This window comes from Manacus vitellinus, unplaced genomic scaffold, assembly GCF_001715985.3.
Source record: "Manacus vitellinus isolate BGI_N305 unplaced genomic scaffold, ASM171598v3 scaffold_0_pilon, whole genome shotgun sequence".
NCBI classification, from domain to species: Eukaryota; Metazoa; Chordata; class Aves; order Passeriformes; family Pipridae; genus Manacus; species Manacus vitellinus.
The window spans coordinates 31,836,533-31,862,467 of NW_021938789.1; the positions used below are offsets into that span (position 1 = coordinate 31,836,533).

The following is a 25,935-nucleotide window of genomic DNA, read 5'->3' on the forward strand; positions in this document are numbered from 1 at the left end:
TAGAACACTTTAGAGAAAAAGGTTATTTAATCACTACTTTTAAAATACTGGTGCTATTGAAATATCCCATTTTCACTTTTGACTACCTACAAGTGATGTTCAGGTTCCTAACAGAAAACTCTCCTTATAATATCAAGTTAGGAAATAAGAATAACATACACAATATCCCTTAAATAGTATATAATTGATTTCACAAAACAAAGTAATAGCCATTTGTCAGCTATTTCACATATGAAGCTTCATGAAAAAAATATACAATAAGAAAAAGTGACATAGATTTATCACTAATTACTGTACTGCCTCAACACTGCAGCAAACTTTGCTTGCAATGATTCTACGAGTTTTGACAAGATCTGACCACACTTAGACCAAAGCCAGATCAGGCCAAAAAATATTTTACGCTGCTTTACTTCTCTCATCAGTCCAGGAAAATGCAGTGAAAGGGTGAATGAATAACAGCAGTAAACTAGACATCTGCTACTTTTAAAAAAGATTATGCTATGAACTGGGAGGAGACACGGATAGATATCAGTCAGCATTTTTTCAACATAAAATAATCCAACTCTATTACAGTGGTCACCTCATGAAAAAGAAAAAAGAACACAAGAAAACACAATATAATCTCAGTTAAGTATAGTTTAGAGGATCACAAATACAAGAATTAAACCAAATGATTCACCTGACCTGAAATTCAATATTACTAAATTCCGAGTAGAGACTCCAGCACATTTTTCTTGTATGCTTTCTCTTCTTAAAACATACAGTACACCAAACACGCTCATTAGTTCTTTTTCTAATAACCAGGAAGTAGATAAGCTTTACAAAACATTAACATATTTAAAAGGGCATCAATGACAGTCATTATAATCTTCATCAAAAAAATGCTACAGTATTACCATATTGAGAAAGCACAGCCTCAACAGCTACCATCTCAATAAAAAAAAGTATTTTTTACTTGTCAGGTACCTCATAAAACCAACTTACAGACCTCCCCGTAAGTTGTTTACTACTAGGAAATTGTTAGCCTGCAGAAAAATGGTCATGCTGTTTTGCAGTTCTTGTTTTGGAAACTTTCATCCAAGGTCTAGATTTCATCAACATAGAATACTCAGAACTGTACTCACTTTACAATTTCTCTTAAATTGCATTACAGACTGAGAGGCAGTTCATCAAAGGACATTGCAAGTAAATCAGCAGATATGAGAGGGCAACATAGATGTGTGTAGCATTAATCTTTCTAAACCCTGAAATATCAAGTTAAAAATCTTACAAAAATGATTCTACTGCTGCAGTGCTCTACTATTATTCCCCTCACTCATCCAGGGGCTTCTCACAACAGTAGGTCAGAAATTTGCTCCTCTAAGGCCCTAGCTGAGACAAAGGTTTTAGGTAAAATATTATAAAGGGTACAATTCTCTCTTTTGCTGTCTATCAATCAACTCAGAACAAAGCTCACATATACACCAGCAATTGATGTTTCAACAGAAACAGAAAACCCACCCCTCAAACACCAAAGAAAAGTCAAAGGTCTTCATGCTTAAACTTCCATGAGAGGTCCTGGAATTCGAAAGAAAAACTATTTCCCAGTTCCATATCCTTTCACAGATGAATTTTACCTAAGGAATTGTTAAAATTCATTTAAGAAACTGGAGGCATTCACTTTTTGTGTTGCATCTGAGAAACGATAATGGCAGAAGCCATTAAGTGATTGCAGTTTTCTTAATTTCAGTACATGTAAATGACAAACTTGGATCAACTATTCTAAAGCACTTTTTTCACATTCCATTCAAAAAGAGTCACATTTCTCTGTATGGTTATTTTGTATTAGTATTTTTGAAGCTGCCTAGCTCAAAAAAATTCCAGGAACAAAATCTAATCATTTGGTTGCATCCCAAATGGTCAAACATAATACATTTTCAAATAAAAGGGAAGCATAAGGAAAAGATGTGGAAACATTAAAATTTGCAGTATTTCAGAAATAATATATTCAAAATACTATATTAATGAGAGCTAATGAACAGCTCACAGACTCTTCCCTTTGACATGGAATTCAGTATTCATGCCAAGTAAAACAAAAGCCACTTATAAATATTTATTCCCACTAACAATGAAACAGTACTTCAAGGCAAGCATTCCACTAGGTCTGGTCTCCTCTCCTTTTGCTTCCCTTTAGTTTCTGTATAGATCACACAGCATTATAAATTTCAAGTTAAAACAAAACCAGTTGGGCCTTACCTCTGTCACTGAAGTCATCCACAAGAATGATTTCTGCTATCAGGCTGTCTGGGGTGCGGTTGATAATACTGTGTATTGTTCTCAAGAGTGAAGTCCAGCCTTCATTATGAAATGGGATAATTATGCTAGTATTTGGTAGTGTTTCCAAGTACACCTTGTGCTTACAGCTGGAGAGGCAAGAAAACAATTGTATAAGCATAACAAAAATCTGAGTTGGCATACAGTGTCATCCATTTGGGCCATTCAACCATCATGGTTTCTGCCATAAAAATTCAACAGTACAATCAAGCAGTACTTTCACGTGACAATAACTAGTTAATTTAAAACATTTATATTGCTTACAATATAGAATAAATTGGAACACTGACAAAAACTTTAAGCACAATGAGTGAAGTATTTAACTGGCTGGAATTCTTTTCCTTTGCTGGAAACTTTTTCATGCAAAATGACAGAGGATGTATCTTCTACAAAATCATTTCCAGAAAAAAACCCACCCTCTTATCAGAAAGAATTCCAAAACATAATATGAAGTAAACGAAAATCTGAAGTGATCCTTTTTTTGTCCATAGCAAAGATTTTAAAAACAGGCTATTATAGCAGGAGATAAAACTTGAGAAAACAATTCAGTATTATCCTGGATGATACGTGCTTACAATATGAAAAACAACAACATCCACAAATACAACTCCAACTTCACATCTTGATATCCAAAATGATTACTGGTATTAAATATAGAGATAAAACACAATCCTGAAAACACAGATTCAAAGAAAGGTTGTTTACATTCCCTTTATTTTTCAAAGGAAAGCACTGTGCATTCAGCATCTTAATTGCAATTTGTTTTCTCCTAATATCCAAAAATATTTTATGACTAAAGTTTAGGTTACTGCAACTTATAGGACCTCATCTTTCAAGTTTTATTGAAAAAGGGAAAAAAAAGGGACACATTCCTCTGTTATTAACAAAGCCTGGCATTTTCACCTATTGGGGACAAAGTAACTGAATGATTTCTCACCCAAAAAACTAAGTCATACCCTGATAAAGGTATCCCTACAAGCAGGAACATATCAGCTTTACAATAAACAACCAAAATAATATTACCAAAAAAAAAAAAGGAAAAAAGTTTAGACCTGCAACTTCTAGGTTTAAAAAAAGTAGAGATATCTTTGCTCCTTGTCAGAAAGAATAACTATGCATAAACATTGCTGTAGGTTATAATTTTGATTTACATATATTTGCAGTTTAGTTTGCATTTCCTCTTTTTAAATGTCACTTAGAAATCAATATTTACCAATTTATTGTACAGGTACCACACTGATGAAATGTTCCAAAGATATAATAAAAACTCATAGCTCCTACAGTTTTATTTGGAAAATATTAACTGTTATGTAGCTAAACTATCTAGTTCTTAGATGCTTTCCAAAAAAAATAAGATTTAAATTTCTAATTCAGACTTTTCTTTCTAAAACATGGTGACAATTTAATGACAAGTCATTTTCAGAAATAACAATTTCTGAAACTTTTTAATAAGCAGCTTGTAGGTAGAACATATATGCACACTGGAAAAAGGACAGGTGCTTTGCAAAAATTCTGGAGAAAACAGTGCTCATTACCTAGTGATGGAAAGGTCTAGGTATATATTCAAACATTTTCTCAGAAAAAGAAAATCCACTGCAGCAATATAATTTAGAAAAAATTCTTTTTCTTATCAGTAGGAACAATTACAACAAATGCAGCCAATTAATATGTAGCTCTTTCAGTTGGCAAATTAAGAAAACCAACTACAAAAAACAACACCTACAAAAAACAAACACTTTGCCAACACTGATGCTTCTTGAACTAGAACAAATGCACCTACCATACATACATGTAACTCTCACACTATTCTGGAAAGTTTTTTCTTCAGCATTTTCAAATCCCAGTAAATATGATTTTAAAACTAGTAAGTTTTCATCTCCATAAAAGCCTAAGCCAAAGAACCCAAAACACCACACAAAACCAAGCTGATCATCTTCATCTCACAGAATCCCTTAACAATACTTTCTTTCCTGGAGACTACATCTTATTGCTGACTTTCACAGTGACACATTTGATCTTTGTTATTGTTTCTAGTTACTCTGTAATTGCAGGAGTGTTTCTTACCAGACATGCATGCTGTACTGATATGCCTATTCTCCTTCCTCCTAGTAATCTGAAGATATAACTAATAAATAAGTTATTCCTAGGGATATCTCCTCCACCCCTAAATATACACACACACACAAAATAACTGTTTGCACTCAGTCAGAGGAGACCACGCAGAAGAAGTGGAAAAAACTAGCTTACCATTACTCCATATGGCAAGTTAGCTATTAAATCCAAATAAATTACTTCTTTAGTCTAATCCTACTGCATGTTGGTTAAAAAGGCTAATTGCGAAGTTGATGTCCTCTAGGTGTTCTCTAGGTGACTTTTTTCCTTTAAATTTAAACAAGGTATGCAGTTTAAATTTTTGTACTTTTAGCCATGCACTCAGCCTAGACATTAAAAATGCAGAACTTTTCAGACGGAGTTTAGTCAAATAACTACTAGTCTTTCAGTTGTACTTTTCAAAACAAATAAATGGTTGCCACCAAAAGAGATGATTTTAAGCCTTTGGAAAGCAGTCATGTACTTCTAGAGTGCAATATCCAAATGCCTGAATCAATAAGTTAGGAGGGCATAAGGGGATGAAGAAACAACAGTATATATCTAAGCTTCATGGCAGGAATACTATTCAAGGGGTGAAGAAAGTGACAACTGAAATTAGAAATGGACTCCTACTCAGCAGATGCCTTTTTTTTCCCCATAACCTTAGCAGAATACTACAGATTGGCCTTAATAATGTATAACAGGTGCTTTCCTGAAGATATGTCTTTTCCTGCATTTAAACATAACATATTTTAGTGCAGCACACCAGCACTTATTCATGGAACAATGCTAAATAATGGGTTCAGTAGCTAAGGTTATAAAAAGGATAATTTCTTAGCACAAATAATAAATTACTTCAAGTTTATTTATTAAGTCTTAAATATCAGAATAATTTTTGAGTTAGGTCTGAAATGTCTTGGTAGATACATCTAGGAAGAAAATAACCATGATAAGCAACTGTCATCCTACTAGGTAAGTAGCTCACACCTCTATTTTCTTACTGAAGTTATTACCTTACCACTCAGAACAATGGGAGTTCATAAGAGAACATGCAAGAGGCATTATGCATTGCCTCTGCACAAATATTCAGAATTAGGAAATAACACCAGCAATGTGGACTTAGCAAAAAAAAATAAAAATCTGTAAATGCCAACACTTGTGTATCTATGAAAAATTGGCATGAAATGATGAATTTGCTGATGATTCAGATACATCTTTATGAAGAGACATCTTCAAGATTATAATGAATCAGAAGTTATGAACCTTGAATTATGCTCTCAAATATTGCTATACTTGATTAATTTTGTCTGTATTTCCATGATATTTCAAAACTTAGTATCTGGTATTTCTTAGCAAAGAATAAGACCATATCATTAAATTTCTCCCACAGAGACTTTCAGATGAGATTTTTAAAAACAAGGGACCTATCCATCAGTCTGTGAGCTGTTTCCACAATAGTTTTCAAAGCAGTAAGTACAACTTCACTGTCTCTGTCCAAAGAATCTCCTTCCTCTCTCCCTTCCATTATTAGATACTGTAGGGATAGGTGCAACTGTGCAAGAATTTGTAACAGAAAGCTAGAACTTGCTTCACTCAGGAAGACTGCAAAATGCCTTCTCAAATGAGGTGGTTTTTTTCTTCCTTCTGCATTTCAGAGAAAGTCACAGGGAGAAGCTGTGAGCAAGCTATTTCCTTGGTACGCAGAGAGATAACATGTTTGCAGACAGGTACAAGGCTGTCGTGGGCCAGAGAAAGTGGGGGAGGAGAGAGAGAAGATACAAAAGACCTTGGAGAAGGCGGGGCATTGCCTTTTGCCCTGGCACCCGATGCCATAGTTAAGAAGTGGTCCATGCATCCGAAATAAACATTTTTTTAACCCTTCCACTGCCTTGGCATTCTTGGGAAGCATATCTGCATATGTTTTACCTTACAGATACTAAGCACTAATAAAATGAACGAGTCAAGTATGTAATTTATTAATGTTTTGAAAAACTGAACTTGGAAAGCTGCACAATACTGGTTATTATGCACATCTGCCACAGAGTCACCAGGAAACGTCTTCCTAGGAAACCAGTGATTTTTCACAAAAAGGTAAGGTAGAATTTATTTGTAAGTAAGTTCTACAGTAAAAACCATTAAATATACATTACTGACAAAGTGAAACTTTCCACTGGCTTTGTATTTGGCATGCTGCTCCCATTGGAGCTGGGCACTTGGCTCCAGAGTTCAAGGCTTATTGACAGAAGTGATACACTGTCATACTCCTTAACCTGCCTTAAAACACTTAATATTTACTTAATTATTCTTTTAAGATACAGATTTTTTCAACTGAATTGAAACAAGAATCAAAACTGAGTGTCTGAGTTTCTAAACAAAACAATTTTAGAGTTGGCTTCAAAGTTGTAGGGAGACTTTTAGAAGGTTAAGAGAATAGCAATAGGTTCCCGTATTCCTGAAATATTAACCTGCCTAAGGAAGAAAAAAAAACTGTCACAAAAACACCGTGAAGCTATCTGCAGCAAGCACTAATAAAATACAGCTTGAAGAAGACTGCTTATAAAAAGAGAAGAAGACTACTTATAAAAAGAGAAGTAGTGAAAAGGATTACAATTACACTTCTTTCTTATTCACTACTAAGAGTCCTAAGACTATTGTGATTTAATTTTGTAGGTTAGCCTACTCTACTGCACAGAAATAACAAAACAGCATCCTTTGACTTCAAGGAATAGGGATAGTTCTGTTTAATTCCCTGATGAGCTTACATGTGGGAAAAAAAAATGTCCTAAACCATCATACCAGCTTAAGAAAAGACGCAGAACTTCCAAATTCTCCATCTTTACAGCTTCTTTGCTAAGAGAAACATGCAGAATTCTACAGAAGACAAAACTAAAGACAATAGGCTTCTAAAATGATGAGAAAGGAGAGCAGGGCTTAGCACCACTTCAGGCACTTGACAGTAAAAGCCAATTCATAAAAGCAGGAATTTGCTTGACCCTGTGGATATATAAACAATATTTTTTGCACATTGAGGGATACCAGTAGAAATGCTGTGGTCAGTTACCAGGCTCCGTGCCTTCCAGACACATCAACAACTTTGTAAACTGCCCTTTCGGAGAGATAATAACATAAAAGAAGTTAAGCGTCTCACAGACACCCCTTTGCTGCATTTAGGAAGCAAGGCAGCAGCCTACTATGGCAGTTTCTGGATCATAGAAGTCACCCATATCTGATTTTCTCCTCTTCCAGAAGTGCCAGTTTAAGCAAAACAGAAAGATTTCAACCTTTTTTTCCCCCCATTGGCTTTGTCAGCTCACGCTCTCTTCACTGAACTGCATTTTCAGATCTGACCTTTTCTTTCCCTTTATTAAAAGAAACTACAGCACCAACTGGGCTCCCAGCTACTGACAAGACTCCTATAAGCTACCAGGACAAAACATTTTCCAGTGAAGATTTACATAGTAATTGTCTTAGCATGTCAAAGTATTCAATTTACAGCAACAAGCTTCAGTCACATCATGTTTCTATTTCAATCTAGCCTTGTCAACTGAGCCTGATTAAGTAGTGATAACTAGTAATTTCTGTTGCCATTTGACAAGGCTGTAAAATTAGCTTGTGTGTGAGCTGACGGCAGGGAAAGTAATCTTTATTTTCACGGTGGCTCACAGCTGGGAAACAAGCAGGCATTACTGCGTATGGACCTCAATAAATGTCACAACATTTTACTAGAACAAATAAATCTTCTCCAAAACACTAGTGCTATTTTCATGAAAAAGAAAAAAGATTAAACTGTACAGTAGAAATTGTTTGTGCTATTGCTATTAAATGCACTAGCAAACAACATGTCTTGGAAACTAAGGAGGCAAAGCCCTGTGCTCTTTACATAGGCTTCCTTCAGTATGGACTTCACCAAAACTTATGGAGCTGAATTAGGTGCTTGTTACTTTATGTCAAATTGCATCATTTTGGCCTGTCATGTACAGTCTCCAGCAGCATTGCCTGTCTTTGTAGAAACCAAAGTCAGTGAGTTCACCTCACTTTGTCTTTTAAACCAAAAGGTTTCTCTAACCAAGGGAAGAGTCTGAGTCAGATAAACCATATCAACACAAAGCATGTTTATGTTTGCAAAGTTTTCTTTTACAAAACAGTTAGTTATAAAATCATCATCATTTCTGGAAAGATTTTACTAAAAAGATTAAAAATAATTAACATAAAATTTATCCATTCACCCATATGTATTAAATCTAGGAGGCTTGGAGAAAAAAAATACATATAATAATTTTATACCCTTTCAAAATTCCTCACAAGCAAGTTGACACCAGGAGGCATCTTAGTACTCCAATTATTTTTTAGCTTAAACCTTGCACTTTGTTAACTATGAATTCCAAAGTAACAGTTAGCAGACCACTTTATATAATATATACATAAACACCCCAAAACTACTTTTTTCTTTGTGAGAGAAGATCACAGAAATATCAATGTACTTAAAATTATTTCATTCAAACCTAGCATACTTATCTGATTGTCTCTCAAAAGTAAGGCAGACCTTAACATGATCAATAAAAAGCCTCTATTGTGAGTCTAGGGTCATTTTCCTGGCTGAAGAAGAAACAGGATTAGAATTAAGGTTTTTGTCACTTCAAAGTGCATTTTAAGCACACGACTTCAGGAACAAACCAACCTGTGACATTCAACTACCCTTTAACTTCTGTTTCAGAAATCCTAATTATCCTTTTACCACTTGCCCTTATATTCCAAAGATACCCTGTAGGTTTCTAGGAATCCTCTAGCTTATTAGCCACTTCTCTCATGACAGTCTTCAGTGTTTGTTCAAAGACCATTGAGAGTGGCCTCAAATAGATGTCAGTTCCTTCAGCATTCATGGGTACATCCCATCAGGGGCACTGGACTTACTATGTCCAGTTTGATTAAGTATAAGATACTTAATTTTCAAAGATAGTTTTTCTGTGATCTACCTACATCTCTTCTCCACTCCCTTTCATAGCAATACATGGTCAGCATATATCACTCAACAACACTGCCTGTACACAATAAAAGAGATAAAATAATGGGCAAGATATTACAAGGTCTGACCAGTGTCTATAACACCAAAATCACATCTGTAGACTTGGGAGCAAATGCTGTAAAAGTGGTCCATGAGGCCCAACAGCTGCACATATGCCAACAAGGCTGGCAAGTTCTCACATCTATTACCGCATCCTGTGGCCAGCACAGCCTTCAGAAAATTGGAGCTCCATAAGGTTATTAATAATCAAATCAGGCAAAATAGAAGTTGCTTTTCCTTTCCAGCATTGCTGCACATTTGCTCTCCTTATGCATGAGGTGTAACAGCCAATTGCATTGCTACTGAAAATGTACAGCTGGCACTTGTTTTTTTTTTTGTTAATATTAGAGTTTGAATTTCATTTGCTTAAGTATCCAGTCTATACAAATTCACATCAGATACATACCTAACTGTATGAAAAAATATTTGAAAAGGAGGTAAGAAGCATTATATGAGAAAAAGTAAGGTAGACCAAGGCTTTTCATGAAACAATATATATCATCATTTTCACCTATGAACTTCAGATACAAACCACCAGAACATCCCACATTTCTCACAGATCTTAGCAAAGATAGATGTACTTTCCAATTTTACTACTGTATTATCTGACAGTTAAAAGTTCAAGCTTTAATCCTTGTCAAATGCTAATAGACTTGGCTATCCCAGATGTACAGAACTGGCTGGAGGGTAAATATGCTTCAGAATTCCTGTCCCCATTAAGTTTAAATTTCACAGTTATGTTAACTGCAGCTTGCTATTTTCTTAGCAGCATGGGAGGTTTTACTGGATTATAAGCAACATGCAGGGCATTCCCCTACTTTTATAAGCAGATTATTTCGTTTATCAAATAATTTTCAGTAAACAGAAAGAGACCCATCAGGTTTGGACTCTCTGCACTGGTCTATTTAACAATGCAGCTTGTTTTTCACCAAAAGGATGCAAAAGGAATCATCAATCTTCTGCCATGTTTTAGTTGTTGCTGCCATAAAAGAAGAAGACACACAGAGCATCCAGAAAGCACTTGGGAATTATTCCATGTTATTTGTTACTATCAATACATATCCTGCAGAGGAACTGACACCAGGCATGATAGAGACAGAAAGCTATATATTTTCTTGAGTAGAAAACATTCCTGATCCTGTTTTAAGTAGTTGTACTTCGAGTGGGATGCCCTGAAGCAACTGCAGAGAAAATCTGATGAGGCTTGGAAATGGGGACATTGCCTATCATGTTTTGGACCGCATGACTTTTCACTTCCACTACGTTATTCAGTAACTACACAAAACACTTTGAAAAACAGTCACAGTAATAAACTCCAGCTTTTTCGCTACCCACTAAAAGCACACTTGGAGTTTAAGCAGCTGGTCCATAGCCCGGAAAGGTTAAGCTAATTCTAGCAATTAGCAATATGAGAGAATGCAGCATGTCTGACAACATTTCTGATTTCCCAAAGTGAATGAGAACTAGAAAGAAATCTTCTACCATCTTTGTTTCTTCCAACATCTAATCAAAAATTCAATGGAAGATCGATCCAAACAATTAATTACTTTCATGTGCCTTATTAAATATTGTGAAGTTCTGCATACTTAAATTAGATTAAATCATCTTCTTTTAGTGAAGCAGGACAACCTAAGTCAGTCTTTAAGATCACAGAATGCTGAGGGACTTAATTGGAATTTATCTTGGAGTAGATTTGGAGACTAGTAGATTAAAGATGAATTTTTAAATTTTATTTTTAATATACCTTAGATTGTGACAACTGTATTTATAAAAAGAAATTAACAAATACAATGCAATGACTACTTTTTTAGGGAATTCAGATATGAACTACTGCATGACTGTATAACTATATATCCCTTTCCCACGTGAGTCTTAATACTAGTGTTTTTGCAAACACACTATGTTTTTTACTAAAACATAGTGATTAACAGTAACTCCAACTCTGTTAACTCTGCAACTACTCTAAAGACACATAAAAATACAATCAATCAAAAAAGTGCTCCCCTGAGAAATCCCACTGCATATTCATTTTAGCATCTTTTAAAAATACAGTAGAGAGCAACCACACTGCATTCAAATATTTTGAGAGAGAACCATTCAGGCATTCTCTCAGCTTCTGCTACTAAAAAGAAGAGTTTCAGTTATGCAGAACCCATAAAGTGAAATTTGGTTTTATTATTAAATAAAATCTCATTAGTGTTCAGGACACAGAAGATCTCACAGCTCTTGGCTAAACACTCGTATTTCTTTGAATATGAAAATGCATTTCTTCTGAGGGCTATGAAAAATTTAATGTGTAAGAGAAATGAGCATAGGTGAGACTTCTAAAAAGGAATACTGGTGAGAGTGACAGTGAAGGGCCAGCACTTCACTCAGCAACAGCAAGACCAGCAGACATTGCTTGGAAACACTGACTGCAGCCCTAAAAAACAAGCATCACAAGAATCAGCTTTGGCATCCTTAATGTACAATAAGAACATTAAGACTTTCAGTACAAAATTAATCTATCTATGCCCAGGAAAACCTTAAAAGGATGGGATTTCTCGTGATAGATTACTCAGGCAAGCTAAGAAGGATTTGTGCACCTGATCTGTGATTACACAAGTCACATAGAATCACAGAATATCCTGAGTTGGAAAGGACCCATCAGGATCTTCAGAATCACAGTGTTTGCATGAGAGTATTGTCCAAACACTTTCTGAACTCTGTCAGGGTTGGTGCTGTGGCATTCAAAACCACACACGGGGCTTAAGGTGAGGCTGCACAAGCACAGAGTAGAGCAGAGCAATCACCTCCCTCAACTGGCTCACAATGCTGTGCTCGATGACCCCAGGATACAGTTATCAGCAATTAATCCAAAAATTTTAGATAAAAGGAGACCTGGTCCTAAAATGAAGCTATACAAATATACCAAACCCAAAGATTTTAAAGGTCTCAACTCTACTGGTATCAGGAACAAACTCAAATTCCTTGATTCAAGAACAAAAGGCTAAAAAATGGATTCTGTAGTTTACAAGGACTTAAGAGTTTGAAACACGACAGATCACAAAATTTATATTCACTGTTCAGACTAGATGATTGTAATCACTCCCCAAAGCCTCATTAAAATCACATTTAGAATGCTATTCAAAATGTGAATCAGATTCAGTTTTGTTTGTTTGAACAAAACTGGTATGAATGGCAGAATATTTAATAGTGTGGAGAAGATAAGAATTAATTATAACTGGTACATTCAATAGTTTGAATAAGTAGCATTTCTCTTTCAACAATAGAAAATAATACTGCCAACACTTTCCCTAGCATTAGCATGTTTGTTGTATTCCAGACTACAGAAAGTGGCACAAGGCAGGTGAAAAGGAAAACATGAAAACACTCTTCTTGCATGTTTTGAAATATTTTTTTATACTGGTACAGAATTTCTACCTCCTAAACATTAACTCCATTACTTTTGTTCAATACAACCTAAAGGTTATTATGCTGCCTTCTACTTTAGGTGACCAAACTCTTATTTTCACTGAATTGGTCCTGAAGCACAATGAACTGAGATGATAATCTTGTTTCAGACTTAAATCTACAATTAAGGGGGGAAAAAAAGTTTTGTTTGTTTGTTTAAACTTAAAACCAGGGGGTGATTGTGGGCAAAGAACAGAGAATTAGCTAATATAGCTTGGCAAGAGCACCCACTGTGTGAAGACTTTCACACGAGTGGGACAGAAGCAGGACAAAGACCACTCAGAAATGGCAAAAATATTTGAGCATTTGAAAGAGAGAAAAAAAAAACATGGGAGATATTAAAGGGACGCAATAGAAACATATTAAGGACACAGGAAAGCTGTTAAGTCAGCCTTAAAATAGAATTTCTCTAGGGATTTTTATAGTACACATATTTTAATGTCTTAAAAAGGAAAGAAAAAAAAAAATCAATCATAACACATTTTGCTGAAGTGTTTTTTTAAAAAATCACAGGAAAAACACAAGAATAGTATAAAAAAAATTGAAAACCTGAATTTCTCAGAGGTCAATCAGCTAAGCATTTGTTTAGTTCTACCTGGCCCCCTGCTAGAAGGTGTTATTTGCAAATTCTGAGCTCAGTTTGCTAAGAGACTCAGAAGGAGAAAATTTATTTGGATTAAAAAGAGCAAGTTTGGGTTATCTGCTATCTTTTCATACTTCCCATAAAACCAAACACTTGGAAGGGGTACTTGAAATTTCCTTGGTCTGACTTCAGACCAAGATATTTTTGAAGTTATTTCAGATAAGTGTTGAAACTACTGTAGCTGCTCTTTTGATTTAATAAGTTTTGATTCAAATTACAGGATTCACCAGTTTTTTGTTGTATTTGAAACTCCATTTTGTGAATTTTCTCTACTGATGGCAATAAAACCATTCTATTTGGTTCTATAAAATGTGTCATAGACAGTACTTTCAGGAAGTTAGTCTTTCGCAGATGAGCCCCTGTGCAAATGGTATACACAGAGACAAAGGATCAAAGACTTAAAGTCTAGAGTAATACCATCTCCCACAAATGTGCAGAAAACAGTTAAAAGCCTCGAAGTAGTTTGAAGTTACACCAAGCCAAAGCCCTTTATAATGTTCAGAAGCTGAACAAACTAGATCTTGCCTGCTATACCTCACCTGATTTATCTACTCTAATGCTATTGAAATAAGAGCATCCTTTTCTGGCACAGAAATTACATAATTTTCCAATTAGTTTCTCTGAAAGCAACTTTATGAGTGTCGTGTTTTAACTCCAGCCTCTAACATGGTCCCTTCACAAGGGTGACATGCAAATTTATGAAGCAAATTAACCTTACCCCAGTCAAAACCAGCACAATGAGGTATGACCTACTTCACATTTCATGCACTTCTGAAGAGAGGACACATTTCCAAAAGTGAAGTGCAATTTGAGACTGGCCATATTTAACACACGGCAGCCAAGAGAGGGGTTTGTTTCTGACAGTAGGTCAGAAAGCACTGTCAGACTTCTGTGTCTCTTGGAAGTTGAAGAAATACACTTTCTTCAAGGCGTAACCATCAGAAGTATAGAGCCCAGCTTTGTCTCCTTAATCAGCATATTAATTAGTAAGCAATTTTAGCACAAGACAAGAACATTTTTTTCTTCGCATTTAAATGGTATGCAATACAGTCAATTAACCAATGGACTTCTTGTGTTATGAGCGTCTAACATAAGGAAGGTTAGAAGCACATGGCAGAAGTCAGTTTACGCAGAGCACTACTAAAACAGCCATTTCACTGAAGACCACAGGAATCTAGCTGAATTGAAACATGGAAACAATGCCAATACCTAAGGATACAAGCTTCCCAAGTGAGACACTTAGGTGAAAGTCACAAAAGGATTTGTGCTGGGAGAAGGAGGGCAGACAAAGGCTGGTTTAGCACTGACTCATTCCTAATATGTCACTTCTGACAACACACCACTCACATTGCTTCTGGGGACACGTGTGGAAATGTCATTGACTGTGCAAAAGCAGCAGGTGAGGAACAAGTTGCCAAAAGATCAATTTACAAAAAAACAAAGAGATGATAAACCTGACAGCTTCCTTTTATATTTAGTAATTGTCCTCTGCAGTTTTGCTAACACAGGAGGATGCTTAATGAACATATTCATTATACCAGCAATGTAATTTACCACAGATTTGATGCAGTAAAGCTGTATGTTAGAACTCAAACTTCTTGGAAGCACTTTTTCTATGAGTAATTTCAAGTAACTTGGCAAAGCAGAAAGCAAAAAAAGTATATAAAACATACAACTTGTTATAAAAACATTTCTTTTGACTTAATTCTATGCAAAAAATACTAATATATACAAATTAGGAGCAACATTTTTTCTCAAAACAATACAATTAGACAATTAATGTTTAACATTAAATTAGAGACAGCTCTAACAAAAGGTTAGTTCCTTCATGTGAGTTACTTTTTTTAAACTCTTACTATGCAAACAGTTCTGCCTTGGTCCTTGAAAATTTTTAAACTAATCACACACCAAAATTTTATAAATTAAGGAGTAGGTACCTCAACATGAAATGTTTCCTAAAGAAGAGAATTATATCTGAAAGAAAATACAAATATAGTCATGGAGACAATTTGTTTTGTCTCGCTCCTGTATCTTTCCCCCAGCTGCATAACATCTAATTAAAAGAGGGGAAAAATGCCAGGTAAAAGACAGCTCGAATCAGTCCTCTCTTCAGAGCTCAGAATGACTCTAGAGGACTGGAACTTGGAGACTAGAAAGGTAAAAGTGCCCTTTTCCCTGTTACAGATAGGAAGCTTTACTCTTCAGATATAAAGGAGGCAAAAATTAAAGAATATAAAAGGAAGTTATGTTTGCTAAGAACTGTATGACCATTTTTAGCTCAGTGATTATTTTCCAAGATAATCTTTATCCTATTTCTCTGTGTTATATTAGTGCTGTTAGGGAACAATACCATCATCCAGCGTCCCCAAGTTCTGCATGTGCATCATGCATGTTCTGTTCTTACATAATTTTATACTGCATAAATCAACTGTAGTATCAGCATCTGACAAGCTGTAGTGTCAAAACCTTTAGCCAAAAACTGTATGCAACTTGTTACTCCACACCCCAGACCAAAAATCTGCAGGTATTAACCAACTAAGAACATGAAAAACTATATGATTTTCTTTTTTTTTTTGCAGAAATCACTACCCAGGAATTTAATGAAAATCATTCTGTAATGAAAAGAGGCCTTCTATAGTCTTAATATGTTACTAATAAGATAAGAAGTCAGTTTAAAATACAGAGCAAATGATATAGCAATGGTGATAAAGTTTCCATTTCCTATTTAATGAAATTATCATTTTTTGTTGTCTGGGGGTTCATGTTTGACCTTCCAGGAAAACAGGTTATTTAGAGACATACAAAGATTAAAAACTTAAAAACTAAATAGTCCAGGAGACAATTTACATACTTAGGATGTCGGATGTCTGGCAGTGATCGTTCCAGTGCTATATTGTTGCTAACGAATATGTTGAAGCCGTTTTCCCTATAAGCAGAATCATCGTGGTCTTCCTCTGTAAGAGGGTATGGCTTTCCATGTTCACCTTTCCCTATAACAAAACAAAACAATTATTTGCCTCAAATTTACTACAAAAAGAAAAACAAGAACTTCAACTAAAATGCTGTGCCTGGAACATCTCAAAGAAACATCTTCCAGTATCTCTAGCAACACTTCTGTCACTTCAAACACAAAAACACAAAGTAGGGACAAATAATGAGACTAAGTCCCTCTGAATTCACCCAATTCATCCAGCTTTCTCTTTCCAGATACACAATCAGTTTAAAGCCATCTTATACAGAAAAAATTGAATTGTAGATTAAGCTAAGACCTTTTTGCATCAGAATCAAGTTTTCATAGCAAAATTATGAACAAATTCCAGTTCCAGAAATACTCCTTTTAATTAATATGAGGAACCGGGTTATGGAGTTCCTTTACATTTTAGTAGTCAGAACACCCCCACCACCCACTCATCTTTTCAGAAAGCAACTTTATTATTGAAGTTTAGGGTGTCTAACTTTCCAGAAGAAACAGAAAGGAATCTAAATGCTTTGCTCTAGGCTCCTTGAACATGCTTGCACTCCTAGGGACAAGCCAGATGTGCTCAGTGCTTCTAATGTCAGAGCACTGCTGATCTGTTTTCAGCAACTGGTCACTTTGTGCTTCCCCAAAGAAATCATCTGCTTGTTCCCTGGCAAACTACAGACTTTCTATTCCAGCTTTTTATTTCCAAGTTAGTTCTCATCATCAGTCACTAGACTTGCTTAGTACCTACCTCAGGCAACTGTACCTCTATCTGTTCCAGTCAGAGAGCAGAGAACAAAAAAAACCACTTCAAAGAAAATCAGAACATAAGAACCTTCACTTTTTATCAACCATTTTTATTCTTTCATTCTTGCAGAGGATGTACCCTTCAGAGTTTCAAAGCCCTTCATGCCTACTCATGTTCTCAAGAAGATATGCTTTCCTCTATATCTAATTGATCAGTTTATATATAACCTCTCTGTCCTTCTCCCTCCGGGCCCACTTACAAGAAAATACCTCCTTTAACCTGGGCTCTTATAGAGAAAATAATCAACTTGCCAGCTGGATTCAATAGGTGACCAGCTGGGTCCTGATCCTCAGCTAATCAGGAGCAGCTATAGGAGGCCATCAAGAAGAAAGTAACCGGGAGCTGAAAGAAACATCTAGTGGTATCCTTAAAGCTCGTGAGCCTCTGTCAATACTCTATTTCATACTGCAAAAGCAAATGATAATAAAAACACAGAATACGCAACTTAAGGTGCTCAGATTTTTTTCAGCTAGCATAATATTTTTCATAATACTAGAGTTTCCTCATATTGTCCCCTGCCAGTGAAACTGAAGACAAGTACTTTTAAAGCAGGGAAATTGTTGGCAAAATAGATCAGCTGTAAATAAATTTGAACGTGCAACAGAAGTGGAGTTCTGTACTACTTCCATATTCAATGGAAAGGAAACCTTGTTTAAAACTATAACCAACAAAACATCTGGCAACAGGTTCTCTTTTCAGGGTCTTTTGGGTTTCCTTTCTGAGTTTTGTTTTTATAATTCAGATGAGCGTTATTTATAATTCAATAGGCATGGTAAAAAAGATTGGCTTTGCCAGATAAGTTCAAGAAGTTAAGCAATTGCTTGACATCTTAACACAGGAAACCAAGTGGATAAAGAACATAAACCACTCAGTGTCTGTGGGGAAGAACTATGTACAAATCTGAATTATTTACTGCTTATACTCAATGCTATTAGTTTACTCAGGCATGACTACAGCTATACCAAGTCAAGACTATAATTCACAAAAGTATTTAAGCATACCCTTTAATTCAGGCATTCAAACATCCTTTAATCCAATAACATCTGTACTAGGGAACAAGAATTCTCCATGTGGCAAAAGCTTTAGTAAATACAAGGAGTTTACTTTAATACATGAATCTACAAATAAGTAAGTCTTCTTACTTATAGTGCATTTTTTTATTTTGGATAAGTTAATTCTGCCATTTTTAAAAAATATATTATGAATTTTGTCTATTATATTCCATTCAGAATATAATAACACAGCGCTTATCACACATAAAGTTCAAGTCCATGCTCCCTCATGAAAGTTCTCACAGTGAGGACAGTTATTTAATCTTATCCTAGAGCAATATGTCAATACAAAATTGAAGTCCCATGGGGGGGGAGTGACTGTATTTCTTAAACAGAGAAACACAAATTCCAAATGAATACAGTCACACATCAGCTTCATAAAAAGAGTGTGGGAAGTAAAATGGACAATAAAGATCAGCAACAAAATAAGAACATTGAATCAGACATCTTACATCCTCTTGCTACATAAACTTTTACACAATAACCTTTTTGATCGCTGATATGGGAACTGGCCAAGTCGAGAGGGCAAAAACTCTGTTTAAAGCAATTGTAGCATCTTTTACATAATTTCTGAATTTCTCTAATGCACAGCTGTATACAACTCATCATCTTGCGCTGTGGAGATCAATTTCATATTACTTGGATTAATAACAGATTAGCAATTCAAACTGCCAGCACATTCTGCTTTTTTTAGGAAGTGAATTTTCATTTGAGTACAAACAAAATAATTGTATTCCTTACTTTTCCTCACAAAAATAAAGGCAAGGTGCAGTATATCTGCTAAAAAACTGATTAAATTACCTTGAACAGAGAGGTAACTTGATATAAGCACAAAAAAAAGGATTTTTGTTTCCTGACACTATACATCTCATCTTCACCTTGTATCAACAGTATCTACACTTGGTGAAGTTCTCATCCTGTTCACAAATTTTGTATTTTGAACCCTTGGAAAGACATACAGGAGAATAATTTTTTAGTTTAAGGGGCAAATCAGGGATTAGTATAGACTAGTCTTTGGGGAAAAAAGAAGAAAAAGGAAGTTGCTATATCAAATCACTTTCTCCTTTCATACTAAGAAAGGAATTGGTTGTTTTGAGTGAACGCCTTCTGTGGTTTTGCACATTTATGTTAATTTCCAATAAAAATGATGAACACTTTAACAAATTAGTGAAGGATCTTTGCCAATTTTTTATGGAGACAGGAAATTAAAACTGCACGTCTCACATTAATGTAATTGCCTTCATATCAAATGGAACTATCCAAATTGCAAAAAATGTGTGTGTACATATATATATATATACACATATATATATAAAATGGCTTTTCAGATTGAAAATAAGGAACATTTTTCTAACTGTGTGAGTAGTGAAACAATGGAATAGGAAATCCAGGGAACTGCGGAATCCATGCAGGCAAGAAATGATATCATGCCTCAGAGAGATGATTGCCTTTGGTCGTCTACTGAGGTTGATCCAAACCTTAAATTCCTATGAACACCATGAGAAACAGGAGGAAAACTGATTTTTAGTTCAAAGACTATGTAGTCCTTGGTAAGTGGTATAGAGATGTCACTGGGAGCAAATATGAGGCTTTGGCCTCCAGATTCCTGCTACAGTAACATGATGGTTGACAGGAGAAATATGAAGTAAATTGCATCTCTCTTCAGGAATGGCTTTATACAAATAGCATAGGTTGAGAGAAAAGGGAAGAAAAAATATACAACTTTAAATTTCATTATTTGACTGCCTGCTCACATCCAGAACTAAAAAAAACCCACAAAACCTCAACAAAACAACCAAACCACAAGAACAAAAACCCAAACAAACAAACAAACAAAAACATAGAGAAGAAAGGAGAACATGTTCCTTAAAAATTTTAAAAGGGTACATTCATATTGTACTGTAGTTGAATCTTTGGAGTATTGTTTGCTTATGATTCACGTGAGATAAAAATTAAAGGAACTTTTGCTAACATAAAATGTAGTAATGTGTTCCCCCATTCCCCAACTCATAGTGGGTAGGAAGAGCATTTCCTGGAGAGTAAGGAGATGAGAGAGACAAATGGGAACCTCTGAAACGTACTTATTTTACAGATGTTTGAGAAGCATTTCTGTAAAAAGAAATTAATATCAAAGTGGAAAAAAAATTACAGCTTTGTAACTGCCTTAGACAAAGTTTCTAGATTTCCAGAGATCTACTAGGCCAACTCTTCATGTTAATCTAGAGAGATCATAACTTCTGTGTAGGACTGCAAGGAAAAAATGGCACAAGATTTTTTTTTTTAGGAGTCCATGAAGTGGGAGAAGCTGATTACCAATATTCTGTATACATCAAGGACATGGCAGTACTTCATATGCACTTCTTAAAAGCTGAAGCAAGACAAAATGCTACAAAATGACAGTGGTGAGGCAGGACAGCTCAAAAATGAGGAGCAGTAGCAGCAGTCAGTAGAAGAATGAATCAGTGGAGCAAGTGGAGCAAGCAACAGCAACATCTGGCAGTGTCAAAAGCCCCAGATTGCAGCACAAAGCTCTAGCAACTTCAGCTGGGGCTTGTTGACTCCCAGGACTCCACAGTTCCCAAAAAAGTAAGGAAGGCTTTATTTTAGGAGTGGAGAACAATCAGCTGGCCTAGCTGTTACCTTGGCAAAGAGCACTGTAAAATTATTGTTGTTATACTTCAGGAATTAGCTCTTATACGTTACCTGTTTATATTTAATAAAATATTGTTTACTGAGTCAATTAATTTGCAAGAATAAAAATAGATCACTGCTCTTGAGATTAATTCCTGCAGGTATCTAGGCATTTTACTAGATGTCACTTTAAATTTCACCCTGGCCTTTGCTGTTGACAGTGGTGTCCTAGCAGAAAAGTGCATTATACAGCTAACCACTGGAACAATCCAACTCTGCATCTTACAACTTCCAAATAACTATCATGAAATGACAGTGTGGTTTATTTTAAATATGTGCATTTTTTCAATTGATAATTAGTTGCTATATCTTATAGCCTGTGCTTTATGGAACTAAGGGATACTATTAGACTAGTGTATCCTTTACCTTTTTCATTTATTTGAAACATTAAAAATGCAGCCTCTAAATTTCCAACATATACACTGCAGAGTAAAAATACAGTGTGTATGTGGGGCAAGTGATTGTTTTAAAATAAATCATGAGGTTAACCAGTGGCATTGTTTTGTTTTAGCAGAAAGGTGACTGCATATGAACTCTGAGATGTAAATTGTCTGAAGGCTTGAATAAACACTTCACTAAAATAAGTACTACAATTAAAAAAAATCTATGGCTTTTAAAACTTGCTGCAAGTACTACAGTGTCTTGATGGGTAGAAAGACTCATTCTATCCCCCTTTCCCATTTTAATAACTCTAGCAAAAAAAAAAAAAGGAAGAAAAAAAATAGACCATACTATTTGGTTTGTCCAGTGTATTTAGAATGCCACAGTGTACACTGCAAGATAAGCAGCAACACATGCTGTTTTGATATGAGTTGCTCTATCACTACAACAGAGCAGCAATATCCTCAGTAGTATTCTGCAGGCTGAGCTGAATCTAATCATAACTCTGTAGCCAAGGGATGCACAGTACCTCTTCTATTTAGTCTAACTACTTATCACCAAATGCCACAGCCACCGGCATGTTTTTTTCATTTAACATTAGAACAGACTGGCTGTAGACCATTAATCAGAGCCAAATACTGAATGAGCAAGCATATGAGAAACAGAATTCAACCACAAAAAAGGCTTCATGGTTTCGTTTAGTAACTGAACGACCTGCTAGAATAAAAAGTCTCTACTACAGAACAAGATTACCTTAAAAAATAATCTACTAATAATGGTAAGATGTTTGTTTCAGTACTTATGTAAATTAATTCACACAAACTACATCAATAATGGTATTCTAATAGTCTCTAGTACCAGTGGGTCTAGAGACTATTAATGTCTATGGTCAAGCTGATATCTTGAAAAAGCTCAAACTGAAGTGTTCCTAACATGATTTTATATAGGAACTAAACAGTTACACAAATTTAATGCAAAATTATGGTTGCAAAGGTAGTGTTTCAGAAAACCCAAAAATACAAAATAACAGGGTTCTAATAGCTGTAGTTAACATAAGACCTATCCCTCCTCCTCTGTTTTTCTTCATTTTAAGACATAGTAGAACCATGTGCCATTTACCATATACTATTACAGGAAAACAAACAGGATGTTCCATGCAACAAACTTACTACTATGAACTCTTTATTTTTTCTTTTTTTTTTTTTTCCATGAATTCAACCTAAACTAGCTCCATAAGCTGGCTTTGCGGCTGTCACACAAAGAAGATGGAATAACCTGTAAAAATGAATTTAGCTACGCGTGAGTCAACAATGTGCAACAGCGTACTGTGAGTCAACAGTGTGCAAATAGTGTAGTCACTCTTGTACCTGAAGCACTATTCCATGATGTATATTCTATAAAGAACACATGAGCTGTCACAGCTCCCAGTAAATTTAGATTTAGCCTGTAAGACTCCTATAGAAAAAAAATTCCATTCCTGTATATGAAGATAGTAAATATTCACAGCTAAAGTTTGAGGTAGACCCAGGAAGTAGAACTATGCCATGTGATTCCCCACATGGTGACTCGGTGACAAGGTCAAACTTATTCCTTCTGTAAATGCCTACAAGCAATCAGAGTTTGCAATCAGGACAACCTCCTCATGTAGTATATAAGTGGTTTATTGCCTTTTCAGGTCCCTTTGGATCTATCCATTATACAATACAGTGCCATATTTCTCAGATGACAATGAGTTTAATACAAAACTGAAGCTGGGTATGCAAATAATTACCTGGGTTAATGAACGAAACAGGGACCTCTTCAAATTCAGACATACAAGAATTATCCTCAAGGCAAACAATATAAGCCCAAGAAGTGTACTAACATGTTAAGATGTAACAAGGTGCAGTTCTAGCAGATACAAGTGAAACAAATCATATCATGTTCTTGGGACTGGCCTTCCAGAGTCCTTCTGTTTACTTGAAACATAATGTATATTACCTACCACACCCAAAGTAACACTTTTAATCTCGGTCTTCTTTTCATGTTTTCTTTAGAAAAATCAGACACATTAATCCTGTGAAAACTGTTTTGATACTACATAACTGCTGCATATACTCACTACTGCTGCATTTCCCAGTGACTGCCTTTCCCTCTTCTTAAAAAGACACCACTAATGCTGCAATCATTAATATTGCCTTTTATAATTAATTTTGTGGTTTAAAATGCATTCTTTATTTTAAAGAGCCTTACAACTGACTGACACTATTGTGGTAAGGAAAGCTAAATTTAATGCTTGACCTGCTATGAGCACAGCTCTGCACAGCACTTTTCCTCCCTTGACATTGATTCGTGTCTTTCTGAATAACACAAGTCTAATTAAAGCCAACTGTTTTTCAAATGCCTGACACAAATTTGAGTAAACTCCCTGTATTAAAGTCAACTGAAACTGCCAGTCAATACATGCTGTGGAATCAGGCAGAGGGAGAAGTAGAGACTCAAAGAATCACCTTCAGCCATGAACTGAACAGATTTTCAACTAATTAGTTTAAAATATCTTCTATTAAAAAACACAAGTCATCACTTACAGAATACAACTAAATATTTATCCCAAAGCCATATTAACACATAATTCAGCACAAAACTGGTATGCCCATTGGGAACTTTTTTGAAAAAGTTAACTTGCTGAAAACTGATGCTTGGATTCAGCCAGAAGTATTTGCTGTTTTGGTGGTTTTTTTGTTGTTTGTTTTTTTTTATTTTGTTGATACCAGCGTTAAAATAAGCAAATGAAAAATATATTTTAAAAATCAGAATTTTAAAACTACAGTCTTCGTTTTTCAAAATTTTATATAAATTACACAACTTAACTAACATTATTAATGGATAGACATTCAAGTTGAAAATTCTGTTTGTGAACCAAAACAATACTTTCTAATTCTATCATAGACAGAAAAAGGTTTCGCGTATCAACACAGCTTGAAATAAAAAAAGTCCATAAAAATTTCTTACTCACTGAGAAAAATTTTAAAAAATTTAAATTCCATTATGCAGATTCTTTATGTATTTATGCAGCACACAGGAATTCTGAGTTCTACTTTTGGCTGTATGATAAAAAGCCCCTCAATAAATCCAGTTTTTGAGGAGAAGGGAAGCAATCTTTAGCAACCACATTAAAGAGAGCAAGCATACACACTTCCCTAGCCCTCCATAACCACAGGTAACAGAGGAATAGGACAGACAGCAGAGATTTACTTTAATTGAAGGCTTTGCTTTAAAAGCATTACCAAAAATTCCACCATTTAATTTGTCCAGTGTATCTGAAACTAGAAACATGGAAAGAAATCTTCATTCCTTATATTTTCCAGGGGAGGTGAAAAACACTTAGTTTGTCTATTTTGTTGCTATTAATTCATGTGATATGATTTAACTTAGAAAAAGTGCTTCTGAATATGTTTAATTTAATTGTTCCTGTACTTGTTTAAATAGTAAATCAGTATCTTTACAATAGTGAGAGAAATTATAACAAAGGACTTGGATTGGATTAAGAATTCCTGTTCCACTGTGCTGAGCAGGCACCAGGTACCCACCAAAGCCACTCCCCTCCTCAGCTGGACAGAGAAGAGGATATATAACGAAAGGCTTGTGGGTTGAGATAAGGGCAGGGAGAGATCCCTCATCAATTACTGTCATGGGCAAAGCAGACTCGACTTAGGGAAAGATTAATTTACTGCCAAGAAATGCTCAGGGTCTCATAACTTCTATGTATGTCTTCAGACATCTCCAAAAAATAAACAGAACAGATGAAAACACAGTTTATTACAAATTTTATAAAGTTGATCACTGGATAAACTGGAGGGAAAAAGTCATTTAAATACCATACTAAAGTGGCAGTATGTTAGTAACTTGCTTAACTTATTCATTAATAGCAGCTAATTTAAATGTCAGCCCTCTAGAACTTTAACCACTCACAGCTTTCAGTCTTTTTGTGACATACTCGAAGTTTGGATTTCTTCCCAGTATAACTGCTTCAGTAAAAGCTGGGGAAAAAATACATAAAAAAACCCCCAAAATATATTAACATGTTATTTAGAGGCTTCTTTTCATGTGACAATACTAGAAATAGATTAGTCTCTCAACTAAGAAATCCTTGAAGTATTCAGTGTTGCTCTAGAGTGGAAAGAAGACCTGGAAGGACAACAGAATAAGTATCTCTTTTGTGTCTCTAACTTGCCCACTGGAGACAACTCCTTCCCTGCTTTATACACCAGTACTCACTCTGTTTCAGGATCAGTCTCACCTTTTGTAAGCTGCCATGGAATAAAAACGCAAGGAGCAACTAAGAAGTATCGGTAGCCTCATATACTTTGACAGTAGTTTCCAAAATATATATGAGCTCTCTGATTAACATCTAAAATAGAAGCAATAGTCAGGATAACCTGAAATGACTTTAGCTATCATTAAAAAATATAAAACCGTAAACCAAAATGCCTACTAAAG

The 25,935-nt window shown here is 35.3% G+C and overlaps 1 protein-coding gene across 1 annotated transcript in view; it reads right to left on the reverse strand.

Annotated features, from left to right (window-relative positions):
- Window positions 1–25,935, reverse strand: part of GALNTL6 (polypeptide N-acetylgalactosaminyltransferase like 6) — a 286,364-nt gene that overhangs the window by 250,174 nt on the left and 10,255 nt on the right. The window contains exons 3-4 of the mRNA XM_008933115.2: window positions 16,414–16,552; window positions 2,236–2,402 (exon numbers count right to left, since the gene is read on the reverse strand). Of these exons, the coding sequence (XP_008931363.2) occupies window positions 2,236–2,402; window positions 16,414–16,552 (306 nt within the window). The remainder of the gene's footprint in view (window positions 1–2,235; window positions 2,403–16,413; window positions 16,553–25,935) is intronic.